The following is a 21738-nucleotide window of genomic DNA, read 5'->3' on the forward strand; positions in this document are numbered from 1 at the left end:
ATACTGTTGCGTTTGTTTTTATTCAGATATACTGACGATGCCTTAGTTGGCGAAATATATATATATCTTTTAAGATCTGGTTAATTTGTCTGACCTGTATTGCTAGCTTTGCTAGATTATTTTGCTGTTACTGATCAGGAATTAAGGTCGACATTTATCTTGCAAGGGTCAAGGTGATTTCCATTTTTAACATATTTAGTGCAACATTAAAGTCCTTTTATATGATTTTTTCTAACTTTCTGGTCATAAATCACCCATATAGTTAGGAGAAATTAGACATTATATTGGAATCCAAATCACCCTGATTCCTTTCTTGCAATGTCTTGAGGTCTTGGTGAACCATTTGCCCTGCTATTCACCAATGTCACTAAGGTTTTCTGGGTATCAATCTGAATGACATAATAGGAAATGTGGGATTATGGTCATTCCAACTCCAAGATCTTAATGGTTAAAATTTGGTGCACAATGCCCTAGTATTTAGATGTCTTGGTGTTCTGAGATCAATATATTTTGCTTATATAAAGAAGGACACACTTTATGTTTAATTAGGGGCTATTGATGTACAAACATCACTTATTGTGTTGCTATTTAGGGAATCCCATTGTTGTAAGAAGGCAGTTGTTACATCAAAAACAAAATTGTTTTTTTTACTACAGTGACACTGACTTCCTGGTTTACATATCTGTGCACATTTTCATCCTTGTGGATATGGACTGTAAATTGTAATATTGGTCTCAGGATAATTAAAACTTGCAGATGCAGCAGACAATCATGTTCACTAATCGTCACCTGAACTAAGGCTTGACAACAAACAAAAAGTGGAGTGACAATATCTGAGTAAAGCACTTGCCCCTAACAGACTTTATTTTAGAAAATACCCTCTATTTGGTTGATTCCATCTGTTCATGTTCACCATGCAAAATAGAAATTGTTAAAGATTCTGTGTATTCCTCCATACTCCACACGACACACTAGGAGCAGGAACTAATCAACTTTATAATTGATTTTTCCCTTTAAACTGTTCGATTTGAAACTTCACAAATTTAGTTTTTCTGCTGTGTAGGAACCCATTTTCCCATTCCATGGTGGGCCTCCTTACGGCACCTTTTGTTTTTAATTTTGATTACTTTTGATTTAAGGTCATTTATTTATGCAGTTCAAACATGTTAATTTTAAATATTTTTTTAGGTCAAGCAGTTATTGCATAACAGCTGAACAAGATATACAATTTGATATTAAATTACTTATTCCGGATTTGAAACCTACCAATATAAAACAATTAGTTCTATAAGTTTAAACTTCTTAATAGTGCCAGCAATGCAGGCCGAAACACAACTCATAACTACAGTTTTGTTTATATACTTCTTGGAATTTTGTATTCTCGCCTTGATGGTCACAACTCAACCAATTCACTTTAGTCAAACAAACTTTTATAGATATTTATTGATTTGTATTGTTACTTTATGTTACATATTTTCGTTAATTTTTATGTTAAACTTTATGTTACATATATTTTATGTGAGATTGGCAATACAGCAAGTGTGATGATACGGAATTGTTTGGAATTTTATTATTTCTTTTAGGTTAGTGTTAGGCATAGGCAAAATATACGAGCATGAGTGGTTCTTTAAAAAGTCAAGTTAAAGTTTATGCAAGGGTTCGACCATCCTCAAATTTTTCCTGTGATTCAATTCAATTTGTTGACGGCCAGGTAAGAAATTACTAGAGGTGTTTTAAATACATTTTTAAGTATGCTAAGATATATCTAATTCTTGTTTCCTCAGTATTTTCATCAGTTTGTGGCTACAAAATTTTTTTGTTGATTGTAACATCCCATCAATTTAAATAAATGCACTGTATGCTTTTATAAGTTAAATGGTTCCTCAATTTATTTATTTATTTTTTCTGAATTGTGATGATGTCTCCACTTAATTTTATTTATGCACTTATGTTCCTTGAACTAAAATCCTGCATTCACCTCTGTTTGCTAGATTCCTCTTTGCTTGTAGCAACACTTAATGCAACAGATAACATTTTTTAATGCAACAGACCTGTCTTGAAATAAATAGTTAGAAAAGACTACTGCATAATGACCAGCTAAATGTTTTTTTAAATAGCTGTGATTTTTTAGGATTAGCTAGGTTGTACTGTGCAGCTGTGACTACAACACACATGGTGGCAAGTAGTGTTGTAACTCAATTTCATGATATACATCTTGAAATTGCGTAATATATGTGTGTTTTTGACAGCCATTAGAGACTTGTTATACAAAACACAACCAAAAACATATAATTTATGTACACATGATGAAAAACTAACCTTCATAAAGAAATACATAAAATATGACAGCCGATTAGCTTAACAGCCATATTTGTCTTATAAAAAAATGTGTAGCTTAATAATAATTATTATTATATATATAATAATAATTTATTATACATAATAATAATTATTTATATTTTATTATATATATAATAATTATTTATATTTTATTATATATATAATAATAATTTATTATATTTTCAAAACACTTATACCAAAAAACAGAAGGTTAGCCATTGTTAAGATGTGATTAGCTGATTCTTAAAGAGTTTTAGGCACTGATTTTGGAGATGCCTTTATTTTACTTAATAGTTTGTTTTGTATTTCTAAATGTTTTGCTATATATATATATATATATATATATATTAATTATTAATATGGGCAGATTGTGTGCACTGCAATATATGCCAATGCCAATTGTGATAAAATTCATGCAGCATTCCATATGTCTGACTGTCATCTTTAATAAGAACAGTACGAGGAGGATCTTTTGCTGATTAGTGGTAGATAGGATAGTTGATTCTAGATGTAAATAGTGGTTTAGAGTTGAGTATGTCTGTTGTATGAACATAATATCCTATAGACTAGCAATGCAGCGCAAAAATCAGAATTACTAAACAGGTTTCAAAGCCAGATTTTACTCAGTAATATTGTTACTTATCTTGTTGCCATATTTTGATTGGCCGCTATTCTGTCTTTATGCCAAGAAAGCACAATTCGTGAATTTTGTAGACATGATAAAACTGAAGATGCTGGTGAAGACAGTTCAACCCTATGGATCTGACAAGGTTGCATAAAGCCAAGATTTAAAATCAATTCTATTTCACAGAATGGTTTAACTAGTTTTATTAGATATTGTGTCTCCGTACAAAGAAAAGTCAGAACTGCTTGCATTAATGGTTAAATGAAAAAATGCCTGAGAAGGATTCATAAAATAAAACGGATTTATTTGGTTATGTAACAGTTGTGCTACCAAATAGCTTTATTTTGGAAGAGACCAGTCTATAAGCACCCAATCTGTCAGAAATTAGTCCAGTTCTAGTAAGCAAAAAATGTCTACAGCAATTAGTGCATCCTGAGGTCGGCAATGCACTAATTTGGACCTGTAGGTAAACCCGACATAGATAAATTCAAAATATTCGCTAAGAATTCACAAAAGTTAACAAAAAATGTGATATAGAATTAATAACACTTGACCCACCTGAACCCAAATGCTAACCCAAATAATTTGCGTTAATTAAATAAATATTTGAACCCTGTGAAAAAAGCCCAAACTTGGGTGGGCATAAGATAATTTCTCGTCCAGGGTATGGCAGTGGTTCTCAACTAGGCTGCCACAGCACCCTGGGCTGCGATTTCTAATGCTCAAAGTTTGCCAAGAGAAATTTAAGAATCTTCAAAAATCTGATTTTTGCTTAACTTCTACAACTTTTTTTGAAAAGATTAGAGTGGAATAATTCCAATTATAACTTCCTACATTGTGTAGAGTTAATGTGTGTTGTTACAGTTCCGTTTATTGTGACATTCTAGTGTATTACTTTGGTGCTAAAATCTAAGAAACACTGGTATATAGGATTGTTACTTCTCGAATTGGTGTATTGGGTCCTAAAGCGTTTATGTAATTATTAAATCATTGTACGTTATTTGGGTTCGGGTTCTTGTTAGCGTTTTGGGTGGGTCAACTATTATTAAACTTATTTTTCTTATACCAATTTGTTAAGTTGAATTAGTGCTTATTTGTTAAGTTGTATTATTATCCGAGACCTCAAAGTCTAAAGTCAGACTTTTTGATCCTTTGGATGCAACAATTGTCGTATAGACCTTTTTGCCTTAAAGTGCACTAATTTCTGACCGATTGGGTGCTACAAGAAGATCAGAAGTGGCAGACCTTGAAAATCATATAGTATACTTTCGCCTTACTGATGTAATTTTTCGTTGCAGTTCTTATCTCCGTTACTTTGCGACTTCCTTTTCTGTTTATATAACGTTCTAAAACGCTCGAGCGTATATATAGTGACTCGTTTTTATCTTAGCCTCACTTACTGCACTGATGATGGCAAAAGAAATTGCCGAAACGTTTGCTAATAAAAGAATGAATCTTTTATCTATTATTTGGGCCACTCTCTTTCTACTGAAGATAATCAACAGATCCGTGTTTAGTGTTCCTACATATAGTATACCCCTCAGAAAATTTATCTTGTTTCTTAAAGACGAAAGTGCAGCATTGAAAAGTTTCTTAACAAAAAAGCCTAAATTGAGCATAATAAAATATAGTGGTGTACTAAATATAATATATTTTTCGAAAATGCAAATTTGCATTATTTTTTAGTAGGAGTTGATTAATATCTACACATGCTTACATATAGATAAGTTAGTGAATGTCATTTAAAATGTATTTTCTGCTATATTATTTAAACTTCTTACAGAATCCTTAATGCATGTAGACCAAGGATTAAACAAATCAGTTTAAGCTATAGAATTATTACCAAGGTTTTAAGAATGAGGGAAAAAATCAAGACACCTTATTGGTGTTGTATTAAGATGACCAGCATTCATTTGTTAGTGAATGTTCGGGCCCTTTTTTGGTCGTAGGTAGCTTAAATAAAAATAATTTGGACACTTTTTCAAAACTTTGGTGTAAAATGGGGGTACTTCAGGTAATATATTTAAAATTCCTTGGAAAAAAGTGATCATGTTGACTTCAGGAGATGACTGGAGATCTAATTTTAGTAAAAACAACTTTTAACTAGACATGGTGCGGTTGTTGTATATTTTGTCAGGGGTTATATTTTCAAGGTTTAGTGTTATTTTTTTTAATTTTAATTTTTTAATATTTTTAATTGACTTAATTTTTTTGTTTTTGTTTTTTATTTTTTATTTATTTTTTTTTATATTAGTAATATTTTTATTTTTTTTATTTTATACTTTTTATTTTTTAATATTTTGTATTTTGTGTTGTGTATTTTATATTATATATTTTATATTTTGTTTTTTATTTTCCTTAACTTGTTTGTGCAAGCAAAAACAGATATGGGCTGAAAATTTCCCCACTTAACTTATGCCTTTGATGCAAAAGGGGTTCAAATACGGCGTAGATTTTGGGAATTGATCGAAACATATATTTGATAAATAGAATTTATGTAGATAATGCGTATGGCGATTTTATTACATTTTGACCAGCATACGTGTTTTAAAAGCAAATATTATCATTCTCTAAAAGACTTAAAATGGTTTAACGCCTATGGTTTGCTATACTTTTGCAAACTTTTACTCGGTAAATTTTTACCATAGCTTGGTCCGAGCAATCACTGTTAAAACAGGCTTTAAATCTGTAGATTTAAACAATATGAAAAACACTATTATGTGCATAATACGCAAACTATTAAATCGTAAGTTTTGCTAGTTGTTTAGGCCTGATGTTGGTATGTTGATTGGAGCAACATGAATCAACAAGTGCTAACAGAGAGGCGTGTACTGCCTCAAGATTTCGCATTTTTATAAATGTGTCGCGGATATTTTGCTTTGAACATCCATACTCGCAATGCTTCACTGCGTTAATTGTACGGTGGGTGAAAATATATTCACGGCCTTACCTCTTTGTGTATTACCTCGACAATACGATGAAATACGATTTGGAAAATACTTGAAAAAACGTATTTGGAGAATATCTGCTATTTGCACCTGTTTCGTATGTTGCTTCATTCCAACATATCAACACACAATTTTAAGGTGTGTAGGCCTGGTGTTGATATGTTGGATTGGTAACATGCGAAACAGGTGCAAAGAGAGAGAGGTGTATATTGCCACCAGATTTCGCATTTAAATTCGCGGCGGTAAAATATGTTGTTTCTTAAGAGCTTTTTGTAATTTTACTAATGAGAAGCCTCTTTTTAAAATGCAAGTCGCACGCACCCTGTTTTGGACGCGGCACAATGAAAGTCTTACGTGCGGGACAACAAAGCGCAGCAGGCGTCTAGTCGCTTCTTCATTTCACAAGCTGGACAAAGCAAGCGAATATGAACGAATTCTGTATGGAAGTTTTTCTGCTGCTAGATGGCAGTCGTTAGCTACAGGGAGCTAAAACTAAATTTTCCAGGTTTTTGCCCCCCAGTCAAAGGCACCTAGGGGTGCAGCCTCATAAACCTCGACATTGCACCTTCATATCACTCTACGCCATGTCTGAAAATTTGAAAGTTCTACGATGTATACTTTTTCTATAAAGCTCTGGACAAAAATCGGTCTGAAATATTTTCGAGCAAAAACAAGATATGTCCCGAAAATAATTTTTCGGCCCATATAATAACGGCAAAAACAAGATATGTCCCGAAAATTCATTTTCGGCCCATATAATTATTATTTTTTACTTGTGCACCTCTGTGAAAAAAAGTGCTCAGGTGCCGATTTAAAAAGATGCCCTTGGGGAAAACACTGTTGCTTTATGCCTGCTTGAAGTGAGGATAAATAAAAATATTATTACAAATTTGATTTTATTATCCTTGTTTAGACAATTAACATACACAACAACAAAGATGTTCAACAGAGAGTGGTTGACAACCAGGTTTTGGATTGGTCATTTAAAGTTGATGGTATTTTACATAACACAACCCAGGAGCAGGTAGATAAAAAAGTTTTTTATAGATAAAAAAGTTTTTTTAATTCAAGTGATTTGCCTATAACAATTGATAAGTTAATTGTATTCATTTTAAGTACAGAGTACAATTCCTTTGCTTCTTTGTAATATAGTTTATATGTTTCTTCATAATCCATGCTGAATCTTTATGTTTTTAGGTTTACAAGGCTGTTGCCCATGATATGACAATAAAGGCATTAGAAGGTTACAATGGAACCCTAATGTCATATGGGCAAACTGGGGCTGGAAAAACATTTACTGTTACTGGAGCAACTGAAAACTACAAGCAACGAGGATTAATACCAAGGACGATAGCTCAGGTATGTATACATATTAAATCAAGGGCGTATGCAGAAATCCAAATACGGGGATATTGTGGCGACTCTATGCATGCAGTCTCCCTCCAGCATAATTGCTGGCGTGCAACAGCTCGAGGGTGACTTAATTAACGTCACACTCGGGTTACCACACTGCAGATGACAAAATGTACAATTGCTTTTTTCTTGCGTACGTTTTCAACATTGTTACTCGATAAATGTTATACACACTTCTGTGAGCAATTCGAGTAAGCATCATCGCTACATCTGGTGACCCCTACAAGTCCAGAAGCGACAGTTCTGGACACCTAAGAATATGGCGGAGGAAAATCGAGCAATAATGGAAAACGTTGTGCCCTGAAACTGCCTTCGTTCTGGTTCCAACAAGCAGAAGCGCAATTTGCAATGCGCAATGTCGCGATCGACACTACAAAGTATTACCACGTGTTTGCAGCCCGAGATCAAGACACTGCAAAATTCATCATCGACCTATTGGAGAATCCACCACAAGACAGAAAATACAACGCCATTAAGCAAAGGCTCTTGAGCACTTTCGGTCTTCACCGCAGAAACGAGCTTCTCGACTGCTTAACATGCCCGATTTAGGAGACCGTAAGCCTTCTGAGTTGATGGATGACCTGCTTGCTCTTCTGGGCTCACATGAGGCGTGTTTTCTTTTTCAACACTTGTTTCTACAGCGCATGCCTGAGGATGTCCGCGTTATTTTGGCAAGCAAGGAATTAACCAATCCACGACATTTAGCCCAGCGTACAGATACGCTTTGGCAAGCAAGCAGTAGTCGGACAAGAATGACTGTTTCAAAAGTTGGGTCATAATCGCCTTCAAGAAACCCATTCAGCTAACGTCAACGACAAGGCTCTATGTTTCTTTCACCGCCGTTTCTGATAGACGGCACGTAAATGTGTTTCCCCATGCAACTATCGGGAAACAGCCAAGCCGGTTGTTGACTTTACTTGGGACCGCACATCCTGTATCAATTATTTAGTTGACTCTAGTGCCAAAGTAAGCGTTATTCCGTCAATCGGGCGTGACCGCAAAACAACCATCCCCGGCAAGACACTCTTGGCTGCCAACGGAAGCAATATACACACCTATGGAACTAAGGTACTTTGCCTCAACTTCCACAGGCCAATTTACGTGGAAGTTTTTTTATTGCCGAGATGTCCCATCCCCTACTTGGCGCACATTTTCTACGGGCTCATTTGCTCATTGTCGACTTCAAACACTATCTTCTGGTAGATGCAAAGTCAGTCTATGGCACTCCATGCAGCAAAACAGCGCAGGAAGCATTCCAGGTTATTGCTTCGACTGTTTAAACTCCGTACTTCAAATTTTATACTTAAAATTTTATACGAAAGTTCTTCCATTTTTCCTTTAGCGTTAATTGTTCATGACATCATTAAATACTGACGAAAATTCTCCCATTTTTTTTCTGACGTTAATTGTTAATGACATTATAAAATACTGACAAGTATGACGTCCTCGTAAAGAGATGGTAATCTTTAATAATAAAAGAGAAAGTTTGTGAGCTGTGCGTGTGTGCTCGTGTATGTGGCAACATGTTTGCCCGGTTGGTTGCTGGCAGAGTAAAGTCGTTGTCGTCTAACAAAAGGCCTGGCGTCTCCCCATTGTGCGCTTGATTCTCCACATGTGCACGCAAGACATATCCTAAACCTCCTAACCTAAACGTGCACACCTTTTTTTAAGCCCAATAACCTGCGTGGACATAAAAATCAAATTAGGTATGTTGCCCTTATGAAAAAATAATTTTAATGCTTTCAACTTAAAAGATGTTTGATGTGCTTAGCTGTTGGGTATTTAATCTTTCCAGCGATTTTAATAGTAACCAATTTTCAGTTTCAAGTGAGATTTTACTTAGGTTAGAAGAAGTATGGTACCAGGATTACAAAAAAAGCCCACATGTTATAATCTTAGTTAACAAACGTGTGTAACATTCCAAGTAAAGACTGAAGTTTAACAATGACAAATTTAGCCAGCGTTTGCAAAATATTGCGTTTGTTGTCGCAGTTTGAACAGTAAGCAATTTATATTTTCAACGGGTTACAAAATTGTCAGACGTTGGATGTAGCTCAGTTTGGGGTTTGGTTCAAAGGTTTAGCAGTTTTCACTTTTTTTTAAACATACTTTGAATAAACATCAGGAAACCTACATGGACATCGTTCAGCAAACCGTGTTTAACCACACAATACTTGGCAGAGTTCGCAGAATATTGCGTTTTCATGTTTGACGCAGTTTAGAACCTGGACTACGTATATCATGCTATCAAGCAGGTCTAAACAATTGCTGCTACAACCTAAAGTTTTATGTCAGAAAGTTATTCTCAATTGACAAATGTTACTGGGTTTTGTTACTCGAAAGATGTATGACATGCTTACTTAAGTGATGTGTGATATAGTCGATTTTTAGTCGTAACATTTCAAAAACATTACGCAGCATTGTACTTTGTTTACATGTTAACAAAGAGCGCGCATGCGACTTCTCGCAAAACCTCTTGACATATAAGGGAAGAACGTTTCCAACCATTTATAGGGCCTGCATGACCGTAAAAATCAAGTCAAGTACATTGCCTTGGTATCAATAAAATTTCTTGTGGCACAATTTCTACTTTCAAGTTTAATAGCTTTTTGCGGTTTGTTTAACCAAGTAAATGGAGCCCAAGTTCGCAAAATATTGCATTTATTGCACCGTTTTCCTTAACATTCTTTCATGGGGCATTAGGACACTTCAACAGACAATGTGCAGCAACCCTAACCAAGTATAAACTACACCCGAGTATAAACTACAACATTTGGACTGAGTTTGCAAAATATTGCGTTTATTGCAGCGGTTTACACACTAAGCAAGTTTACTTTTCAAACAGGATTTTTTTCTTTGGATGCAGAATGGTACTTACCTGGATTACATATTTGTTTAAATTTTGTGCAATTTGAACAATTGGTGCTACAGTTTTTTTTTTACATTTGTTAGTAATTTTTGATCGACAAATGTCGCAGGTTTTCGTTACGTAAAATTTGCGAGACGTGTTTAGCCAAGGTTATGTGGTTAGTAGCTCCATTTTAAAAAACACACAACGTTGCAATTTGGTTTGATGTTTAATATATTTTTTTAAATTATCGTTAAAAAATTCGTTTTTACACTGTTTTAACAAAATGCAATAACTAATGGGAATTTACGCAGACCAAGAATTAGATCTTCAGAGCCATGCGGAGAAGTCACATAAATTAAACACGCCATTCCATTAATGCCGCTTTCACACATGCTGTGGGGTGTTACTCTGATTGTAGGGAAGCATTATGTTAACCTTTTTTTGACACACAATATGACGTGATTTGAAACACATCACAAAATTTTAAGGCATAAGCAAAATTTGGTATGCCTCTTCTGAAGTTCTTCAGCTATCTGTAAAATTACTTTTAAGGTATATTCTGATTATCACATTTATGTTCCATAATCATGGGCTATAACATGAGGCCAGCAGTTTAACGTATAACAACGTAATGTGCAATAGTGATAAAGAGCCCACAGTATGTTGGATTGTTTCATTCTGTTTAACCAGACAAAATTCAGGTAGACTTCGTTCTAAATCATATTCAATTCTAAAATCTTTATCATTTGGCCTGTCATCACTAAGACATTCATTGTGATCCAAATCTTCGAGCGTAGCTGTTTAAATGAAAACTGGGACTGGGATTTCACCTGAATGAGGCCCTGGACGTATAGCTGATGGAAGACTTGGATAGTCAGTTTTACGTTTGTTTTTCCTGTTATGCCCTGAAGTTTTCACCAAGCAAAAGTAACAGTTTGTGTAATGATCTTTAGGCTCTCGCCAACCAATGAGCATACCGAATGCCGGTTTGTCATGTGTTCCCTTGGTCAACATCCTCAAATGTTTTTTTCCTAAATAACTCAGTTATCCCTTGTGTATAACATACTATATGATTAGTTTGTGCATTCCCATTCTGTATTGAAAAGCAATACGGCTAAATTTGTGAAAAGTAGCATGTTTTGGATGTATGCTGTAGAGCAAAAACTTGACTTGATTGTAGAAAACTAGCAACATTTTTGAAATCAGCACTCCGGAATTAGCCTAAATCAAGTGCAAATAAGTCAACCAATTTTTTTTTAGCAAAATTGTTCCCCAGTGAATTAGTCTAGGGCTGCTTAAATTCATTGAAGTTATATTTTTTGATAGTACAGAAACTTGTTAAACTGATAAAACTACAAAAATTGAAATGAGCTCTATTTAAGAAGTTATAGATCAGTAGTTCTCAACCTGGGGGTCACTACCCCCAAGGGGGTGGCAAAGGGCTGTCTGGGGGGTCGCCATGTACAATTTCATTAAGGAAATAATCATAAGAATTAGGCAATATGAACTAATAGTTTAGCAGTATAGAAGGAGCAAAAGAACCGCCGGTTTAACATTTGTCTTTGTGCGGCTTTTGCTGCAGTGAACGTGTCGCGTTTATGACGTCACCATTACACTTTTCAATTAATGAATCAAGCCTAGCTTCAGTCAAACGATGTCTAATAAAAATTAATGAACGCTCAAACCAGGATTGCCAGAAGACGTAAAATTTGGACCAAAACAATAAATTGTCTTAGTTTAACTGCTGTGTCCGACGGTTTGCAAATCATTAGGACAGTAAGCTTTCTGTCCTAATTTGGCCGAATTTATTCAAAACATTGTGGGATGAAGTAAAACCGTGGGCCCACGAGGCGTACAAACTTTGGTTATAGCAACTTTAACAACGTTAATTGAAAAATTGTTCGTGTTTCGCGCGATTTTGATGCGTATTTCTGCAATAATTTTCTGCAGTACTAAAGCGTCAGGTGTAGTATAGGGCGCTTTAGTTCCAAATTGAAATTTAGGCCAAGTAACAATAAAATTTGTGCTAGGTTTACAATAGGTTACAGGCAAAGTATTTCTACTTTTCAGCGGTATCATAACATTTTAAATAGCCTTTTCCAAATCCACAGAATACCCGTAATAAAATTTTGGTCTTGCCGTTTTGGCAAAGAGAAATAGAATTTACAGACAGCTTTATTATTGCACTGCTGTTAACGACTAACCGTTTTGTAAATTTGTAAGGAATTTTGGCTGCTCACCAAAAACAGTTACCTCCATTGATTACCTTTAGTCTCACACTAGGTTCATGCTAAATATTTTTTGACCTAAAATGTCAATCTCTGGCAACCCTGGCTCAAACCGTAACTTATTGTTGTGCATACCACATTTTAGCCAAATTTTTATACAATCCTAAACTAGATTTTTTCCGTTTTTAATTTTGCCATTTTTAAAATGTGTTTTTTATTTACTCAGGTTTATTTATCATACACTATAATTGGGGTGTCGCGTTATCGAAAACTTAAAGGGGGTCGCAAGAACAAAAAGGTTGAGAACCACTGTTATAGATCCATAAAAAGACATATTTTACTTTACTTGAAAATTCAAAGATGTGGTCCTGTAAATTTGTGGATGTAGGCCAAGATCTCATCCTGAATTTCATAAAGCATTCAGAGCAACAGTTTCATTGTTTTATGCACTTAATAATGCTTGCTATTTGATTTCAGTTTGGGAACTAAGAAAATTGTGTAACACATAATACAACCTACAAAGTAAACTACCTAAAGCAGTAAAATTTATAAAAAAACATGGCATTAAGACCAACAACATTATCCAAATATGCAGTAATACCCACGACAGAATTTTATTTAAATTGTCAGATTAAATAAACACTTACCGTAAAGTCCTACAATCATCGGATGAAGGCCTAAATGGCCGAAATAACTCCAGGAACTGTGGGGAGAAGATATGGGACTATCGGGGGCCATCTGTCTGGCATCAGCCATTTTGGTGTCACTGTTTTTGGGCGAACTAGTTTAATAGGCGATGTTGGGCCCACTGTTTCGGCACAGGAATGCTGGGCCATGTTTGCAGTTAGTGGTGGGTAATGGTTGTGCGTAGAAAATTTATTAGGTCTGAAATTATTAGGGGAGTTAGTGATGTACTTAGTGGTGGGGTTTGGTGTTATGTAAAGTGTTGTATAGGCTTGATTATGGCCATTTAGGTCTTGTACAGATTAAGGACTTATGTGATTTACATATATGTTATTCTGACTATTAGGTATTAGTCCTATTTTGGTCTTATTCCGAAATGAGTTCTGTTCTGATGTTGATGTTGTTTGTATTTCGATCTTATAGCTGGAGTCCGAAAGTGAATGATCAAAAACTTGCAGAAGTCTTGATTAAGAATCCAGTGTTTTTAGTTAGATATGAATCTGAATTTAAAAGTAAAAGCTTTTGGTACATACTCTGTGTTGTACCCAGCAGTGAGGTCGAGAAACACGTCACCCTTCTTTTTTTGTTTCAAAGCTATCCTCGATGTCTTGAGTGAGTAAAGTTACTTGGTCCACGGTAGATCTCCTGCGTCCTGCTCCTTGAGGGAGTTGTTTATCTATTACTGGCTCGATGCGGTCTTGGATCAGATGCTCGAAGATCTTGAACGTAATGCAAAGCAGAGAAATCAGACGATAGTTGCTTACTTTTTTCAAGGGTTTGTTTGGCTTTGCGATTGCAATCACTGTACCTTTCTTTCTGATTTTTGGGATCTTCAGGTGGTTTAAGCAGAAGTTAAGAAAAGCGTGTACCAAGGATTTTAGTGTAGTTCCGGCATGCATGAGAAACTCCGGGCAAAGGTGGTCTGAGCCCGGGGCTTTACCTGGGTTTAGATGTACAAGGGCCGCGGACAGCTCTTCGGAGGAGAAGTCTCTCGAGAGACTGGTATCCGCAAAAACAAAAAAGCTTTATTGGTTTTCTCTACTCTATCTATTTCACTCGTCATCAAACTGACAATTTCCTATTGTATTAAAAATTGAGGTATTAGTTTTATAACGGGAATTTCGTCAGTTGCAGGTGTTAATTTTGATCAAACTTATGCAACAACTTGTAAAGCTCATTATTACATTTTGTGAAATATATTTTTGTTTCACAGTTTTTGCATAAGTTTGATCAAAATTAACACTCGGTTGTTATCCGCAAAAACAAAGTCTTGATCATCCTACTCCAGGATCGTCACAGTAAAAGCAAGCGTTGTCAACAAGTTACATTTAGGGAGTTGGAAAGGATACTGCTCAATACTTAGCTAAGAAACTTACAAGTCTGAAAAGTTGTTAAAAAGCGGTCAAAAATGCTTTGAATGATCAAAAGCTAACCAGTCAGTTTTACAGAAATCATGCAATGTTATAGTGGACTGACAAAATTAATTCTTAAAATGGAAATTTGCACATTAAATACAAGAAGCCTATAATAATGACAAGTCGGTGCACTTGAGAAAATACATTAGGAAACACACAAAAATTTATTACGGCAATTGTGGAGCTAAGTAAACCAGATATTTGCAAAATTGTTGACAAGCCAGCCTACTTTAGTATTTGTGAAGAAACCGTTTTTTGTTTTAAAATCTATGCTTTGTCCTAACAGAAATTTTGTCCACACAAACATTGTGTATTTTATAAAATTGTACGTAAATGCCTCATTAACTAGATGGATTAGAATTTTAAATTTTTGTAGTTAAGTGAAACACTGCAGTAGTTTCTTGTTTAAATATGATCTTGCATAAAATATCTGTAAAATCCAAGTTTTGTTTAGATGAGGTATCTTGAACTGCTTAATTTTCTTGTGTTACCGTCGTGAGTCCCTTTCTTTTACAATGGTTATCCGTGGTTTTAAATTATGAGTTTTTGCACTTTGTTTTTGTATAATTTTTTTGTGAAGCTATTTGTTTTGAATTAACTTTTATTAATGTAAATAATTACTTTTTTTTGGATTTTTTTTAAATACTTCCAGCGAGAAGTCCCTGAATGTGTATTGCAACAACTTTTTTTACTTGAAATTCGTTTTAGGTTGAAACAATAAAGCATTTGCTACAACTTTGACTTGTAAATAAAATATAGTTACAATATTTAGCGCCAGCTAAACAAAGCTAAAACAAGAATTTCTATGACAAAATATTGTAGTTTTCTGTAGTATTGCGTTTTTTGGCGTTTGTCTGGAATCCTACCACATTTTTTTACCGTAACAAACTGAGTTGTCAAAGGAAGAAATATATATGTATGAATAAATATAATAATAATACTTATCTCACACAAATCCAAACTCACACCTTAACCCAAATATTGTTTTGCGATTAACCCTTGGACGAAAATGTGGTTGGATTCTAGACTAGCGTTCTTTTTTAAACTAAAACTTTGCACTTTGCCAGTCGTTTCATTCACACTTTTTCACAGTCGTTTTTAATTCAAAAATATGTCTTCTGTATAGTAATCTATACAGCATTGTATGGTCTGTGTATTAACATAGAATTCTTACTGGATATTTTTGGGTAACTAAACATTAATTTTACGCCTTTTAATACAAGATACCTCACATCTTAGTAAAATATGACTGATCCACATGCTTTTAAGCAACTAACTATTTGTAATGTTATATTGTTTTGCAATAGGTGTACTTTTATAAATGTTATCTTAGTATTATTCTGGGTTTATTTTCTTTCATGTGACCCCATGTGGTTTTATAAAAGTAAATATACATAGCCTAGATCCCAAGAGTAGACATTATCATGCAAGCTTAGACCTTTGGCTGAAAAAATCAGTCAATTGCGGCATTTCAAAGAATAGTTTAGCTACAGACTGAAATCTTCCATCTTGACAGAGAAACTTATATTTTGTGGAACAACACTAGGACAATGAAATAAGTTTGTGAGTTTTCAATGTTACAAACAACTACAATGAATCTTTCATCTCTTTGAGGCAATAAATAGTCGAATCTCTAAAAAATATTATGTTCTAGAAGCTTACACAAAATTCTCCCTAACTTTGGAAAATTAAAAACAACATTAATAGTAAAAATTGACGAATATATCTAACTTTATAAACCCTTTCACTTGGGAAATCCATGTTAGTTTAATACACTACTATTAACTAGTTTGAGCTGCCCCAAAAACATTCCAAAGCTACCTCAACCAAATTTCTCGTGATTGATTGTTTGAGTGTGACAAGCTAAAATCGTGAACTAACTTGAATGACAATTCAGTACATTGCCAGGACGGTTTGATGACTTAAAAAAGCAAAATTCACAAATAAAAAATAATGTTGTAACACTGTCTGCAGGGGTATAGTTGAGAGCTAAACTGGTCAAAATGTCACAAACTGCCTTACTAACTGAATTTTTTAACAAATAGTGCCACACTCGGCACCTTTGCCATTGTAAAAAATTGAACTAAAACATTCATAATGTGTAAGTTGCAAAAGTAACTTTCTATTTTAAAACCATTTGCCTTGGACAAAATTCACTAAGGGTTTACTTAAGGTCAACTTTTGGCCATAATTGACAAGTATTTGTATTCCATTGTTGGCAGTAGTAACTTTGTGTTGTTTGCAGCATAATATTTGTCTGCATAACATATCATTTTTTTTTATTTTACATTGTTTTATATTTGTGGGGTTTAGTTTACAACAGACCATTTTTCTTACATACTTTGTTGCCACCTCATTGACCCTCTTTTTCTATGGCTCTTTCGCTTTACCACAGCTGGTTGCTTTTTCCAAGACTTAGGCAGTAGGATAGTCCAGTTTTCTATACATATAACTTTTAACCAATAATTTGTAACCTACATTTGCTAAAACCATGCATGTTGCTTTTGGGTCTACTGTTATTTTACTTGATAATGCCTTATTTTTTGGCGAAATATATTTCTCTTATTAATGACTAGAACTTATAAATGAATGACTTTGAGTAAGACAAGAAAGTCTAAAGAATTATTGTTCCTATTTGAAGCCATTGTCCTCTTTTGCGTGTAAGGGTGAGAAGATATCTTATTTTACACATTCAGTTTGCCATTACCCAAACCTTATAAATTTATTTGTAGATATTTCAGTATATTCAAGAACAAAGCGACAAGTCTATTGCAATTAAAATTTCTTATCTTGAAATATACAATGAAACAATGTTTGATCTCCTCTCTACACTACCAGAATCTATCGGATTACCGTTAGGTAAATACATAAAAATAATTCTGTTTTGTTATCCTGGTCAACAGCAAATTTTAAACGAAGATGTGAAAGATAATTCTTTAATGTGTTTTTAGATGATTCTTAATGTGTTTTCAGCGCTGATTCTGAAAATGCCTTTTTTTCTAGCACATCAGGTTTTTCAATTATTCACATTTTAATTTTTTCAATATATTGCTGCATTATTAATATAAGCAACTTGTGAATTGTGACATAATCCAACTATAATGTGACTCTAACACCATTTTATCTGTTTTTTACTGATATCTCTAGAAAAACAGTATAGAAAATATATTTTATCAACCATTTTTGTGATTAAGTAGTTAATTTCCAGATGTACAAACAGCATCCAAGCTGAGTATACATGTTGTTTAAACAAGTTATCATAGCATTACAGCAGAAAAAATCAAAATGAATAAATGTTTTCGGTAATGCCAGATTATAATCAGTAATATTGTTACATATCGTTTTTAAATTTAAGTGACCAAAGACAACCAATGAATCACTGAAGATATCATTAAGTTGGTCAATTGTACTTAAGCTGATAGATTTAGCAAGGATACCTATACCACATAATGCCCCAATGCATGTTTCACTTCCTCCTTATGGAAGTCTTGAATTCTCCCTGATAAAGTTGAAGATTAAATGGAGTTAATAAGAACAAACTAAAAGTTTAAAACCAATTCTGTTTTCCAGACAGATTTAAACAGCCTTACTGTAGATGGGTGTTTTTTTAAACGAAAAGTCAGAATTGCTTGTATTAGGTTAAAAATAAAACCACTTGCTCGAGATTGATGTAGTATTAAGACATACCGGAACTAACACTTAAACAACCTACAGTGGATGGTCCTTTTTGCTACAACAGCCATGCTATGCCAACTGCATTACTAAGAGGCTATAAGCCTATAACCCTAAGTGGCGATATCACAAATGATAGGCCTCTTACAAAATTTTCTTGCTCGAGAAATAGAAAAGTGGAGTTCTGTGTTTAGCATTTCTCTACAAAAATTTTCGCTACTAACTTAAGCAAAACGAAATGAATCTTGATGGAACAACATATTAGTAATATTCCAAAGGATGCACATTGTAAAAAGGTGGAATTACGCACTTGACTGGAATTTGGTTACTGCGTGATAACTTTTTAGAAAATAAAATTGCATTATTTTCTGTTCAGTGTCGATGATCTGCTTAGCTTAGCATATAGATGGGTTAAGCATGTCTCTCCAAGTGCATTTTCTGCACACTTAGTTGAGCTTCTTTCCAGAAACCTTGGTTTAGTTAGTGATGAACAAAAACAACATTTTAAGCAATGAAACCTTGTCACCAAGGATTTTAGAAAGGAGGAATAGTTGAAAATTCCATCACAGAAGTTCTATTGTGATGACCTGAGTTATGTGTATAAATAAGGTATATGTCAGACATCCTTAAGGGGCATGTATCAAAGCTGTGCATGGTTTTCAATGCATTTTTTTGAATAAATATTAATTTGACGATATTTAAAAAATGTAATGTGCCAGAGAAAAAATAAGGGTATTTTCAAAATCAGCGCGACAAATACATCTAAGATGAAATACTCACATTCTCGTTTGGAAAAGGGCTACACTGTTGTATTTATTTGTGGAAATGTGAACTAGTGTGAAGAAACTACTATTGACTATTGAGAAGAAGACATCTACCCGACTATTGAGAAGAAGACAATAGCTATTATTGAAGCTGTTTGCAAATGGTCAGACTTCTTTGAAGGTCAAAGCTTAACTCTAATTACTGATCAAAAATCGATAACATACATGTTTGACCCAACAAATTATGACAACATGAAGAACGCCAAAATTATTGCTTTGGAGCCCCAAGCTGTGGCAGTACAGTTTAAACTCTGTTAGCGGGCCACAAGTGATAAAATGTGGCGGAGCACTGCTGTAGAGCACTCTCTTGGGAGTTAATAGGGGTAACAAAAAAGATTCTATAAAGGTAAACATCTATATCTGCTTTCATTAATGACAAATCAAGGGTTTGGGTGACTGTTAAATTTTTCAACTAATTTTTCAAGACAGTGCTTTTCAACCTTTACAATTTTCATCTGCACTTTTTTTAGTTCGGAAAATTTCCATCCGCACGAAACAAGCTCAGTAAGTTTGCAACCTTTAGTTTCATTTGTGAAATAACAATGAAAGAGTTTGTGTATTAAAACCGTGTGGCTAAGCCTTGACTGATATAAATAGATAGCTTAGGCTGTAATGAACCACTATACGAGCCTATATTACTGTACCTTTAACACATAAGTGGGTGCATCAGCTTATTTGATTACTGTATTACACATGTAATAAAAAAAAATAACATGCAAAATTTTCATCCGCACGACGTTAGTCATCCACATTACAATTTTTGTCATCCGTACATGTGCGTACCATCCTACGGGTTGAAAAGCACTGCTTCAAGACATTTAATCCCGCCTTTAGACCTCCTCCAATGATCTCTGCAGTTTTAAGCAATTTTTACTGAGTTTTGTTTGACAAGCTCTTCACTATGTCTTTTCTGTCTAATTAAAAGATAGTTTATACAGCACTTTTTTACCATAAAGATGAGCTTACATACATTCCTGTGGAGCTCCTGGATTCTGTCTATCCAGGATAACCAAAAGTACTTATTACTTTTGTTATAGATGTTTACTGCTCCTCAGGCATCCAAGGGCAGAAAAGTCTGACTTTTATACCTTGTGGTCGTGACAATGCACTAATTCGGACCTTTAGGTAAACTCTGAAAATTCACAAAAGATTACAAAAAGTGTTAGATAGAATTAATCACAAATTGAGGTATTGGGACCAAAAGCGTTTATATAATTATTAAATCAACACACATTATTTGAGTTAGGGTGCTGGTTAGCGTTTGAGTTTGGGTGGGTCAAGTTTTATTAAACTTAATCTTATTATGCACATTTGTTAAGTAAAATTAGTCCATTGTTTAACCGCAAAGTCTAAAAGTCGGACTCTTTGATCCTTTTGATGCACTAATTGTTGAGACCTTTTTGCTTAAAACTGCACTAATTTCTAATAGATCGAGTGTTTTTTTAATTATAGTAATGCACTAACGATCAAGTAACAAACTTGACTATGTTACATCAAAGTAACACTTAAATTATTTCAAGTTATAACTTAAAAAACATTTTTTTACCTAAGTGAGCTGTAGTTTTTTTAATTTGTTTGCTCCATCAAATATACTTGCGATTTAAGTATTGGTCATCTGGTAGACCCTAAGTTCATATTTGACCTAGATTTTAGTTGTAAGATTATTACTGAGGCTAGATTTTTGTTACATTCTTCAAACTCTTTTTATTCGATTCATTAACTGCAGATGACTATTTATTTAGTTTATGTATTTCTCTAAAGCCGGCCAAACTGTTTTGCTTGTTGTAGATTATATCTTATTTACCTTTCTTTTTGTAAACTATATCCTAGACTGGCAGAATCTTGCTAGCCTTCTGGTGCTAAGTAGTCTACTACATTTTTTGGTCACATCCTTGTTAAGTGCTGTGTTCACCTAACAAATGCATATACCCTGCCATGTTTAAGAGAAAAATAGTGACCTCACAGTTATATTTTTGTGACATTACCAAATATATAAGGGCAATGTAACATGCAAGTGCACAGGTCTGCTTTTTCTTACTTGACATCAATTGTTACATAGATAATGCATCTCAAAACCAATTTAATTGTGTAAAAGAAGGTTTCTTTGATTAAATTGGCAATAGTGCTTGAAATAACAGTATTTATAGCCCAATTTGATAGAAATGATTTGCCAAGGTTATGAGTCAAAGCGAATTACAAATGGGTAATGGGGCAACAATAAATACATTGAAAATTCTAGCAGTCACACATGTTGAAGATTAACGCCATAATAGAGGTGTGGGAAGAAAGTTCAGCTTGGGTAAATTTTAGACACACTTAAGCATTTAAGAATTAAATACTTATATATATTAAAAAATGTTGGACATATAAGAAAAAGTATGGACAACTTTACTTCCATGTGCAGCTTTAATTTTAAGAAATTTGTCAAAGACTTTATTCATTTATATTTGTTAAATTTTATGTTTAAAATGTAAAAATTTTATGTTTAAAATGTAATTGAATTGAAAAAATGTATGTTTTCTAGGTGAAAGTATGACCATTGTAGAGTCTAAAGATGGAAGTGTTCGTGTAAAGGGACTATCTTTGCATGCAGGTATGTGAAGGATGTTGTAAGCTACATCTGCTTTTGACGAACCAACATGCCACTATATATAAACAATCTAATCATGATAGTTGTGCAAGAAAAGTCTTGTTTAAAATTTCTAACCTGCAAAATGAGCTTTAAATTAATGACCACA

At 34.0% G+C, this 21738-nt stretch overlaps 1 protein-coding gene across 1 annotated transcript in view; it reads left to right on the forward strand.

The window, feature by feature from the left end:
- The first annotated feature begins 1581 nt into the window (after positions 1-1581).
- LOC146133022 (kinesin-like protein KIF9) overlaps positions 1582-21738 on the forward strand; it is a 57472-nt gene continuing 37315 nt past the window's right edge. Inside the window, exons 1-5 of the mRNA XM_083397447.1 lie at positions 1582-1711; positions 6827-6937; positions 7111-7272; positions 17237-17363; positions 21525-21593. Coding sequence (XP_083253573.1) covers positions 1616-1711; positions 6827-6937; positions 7111-7272; positions 17237-17363; positions 21525-21593 — 565 coding nt within the window. The 5' untranslated portion in view covers positions 1582-1615. The remainder of the gene's footprint in view (positions 1712-6826; positions 6938-7110; positions 7273-17236; positions 17364-21524; positions 21594-21738) is intronic.

The sequence above is a fragment of the Ascidiella aspersa genome, chromosome 9 (genome assembly GCF_963924565.1).
Source record: "Ascidiella aspersa chromosome 9, kaAscAspe10.2, whole genome shotgun sequence".
NCBI classification, from domain to species: Eukaryota; Metazoa; Chordata; class Ascidiacea; order Phlebobranchia; family Ascidiidae; genus Ascidiella; species Ascidiella aspersa.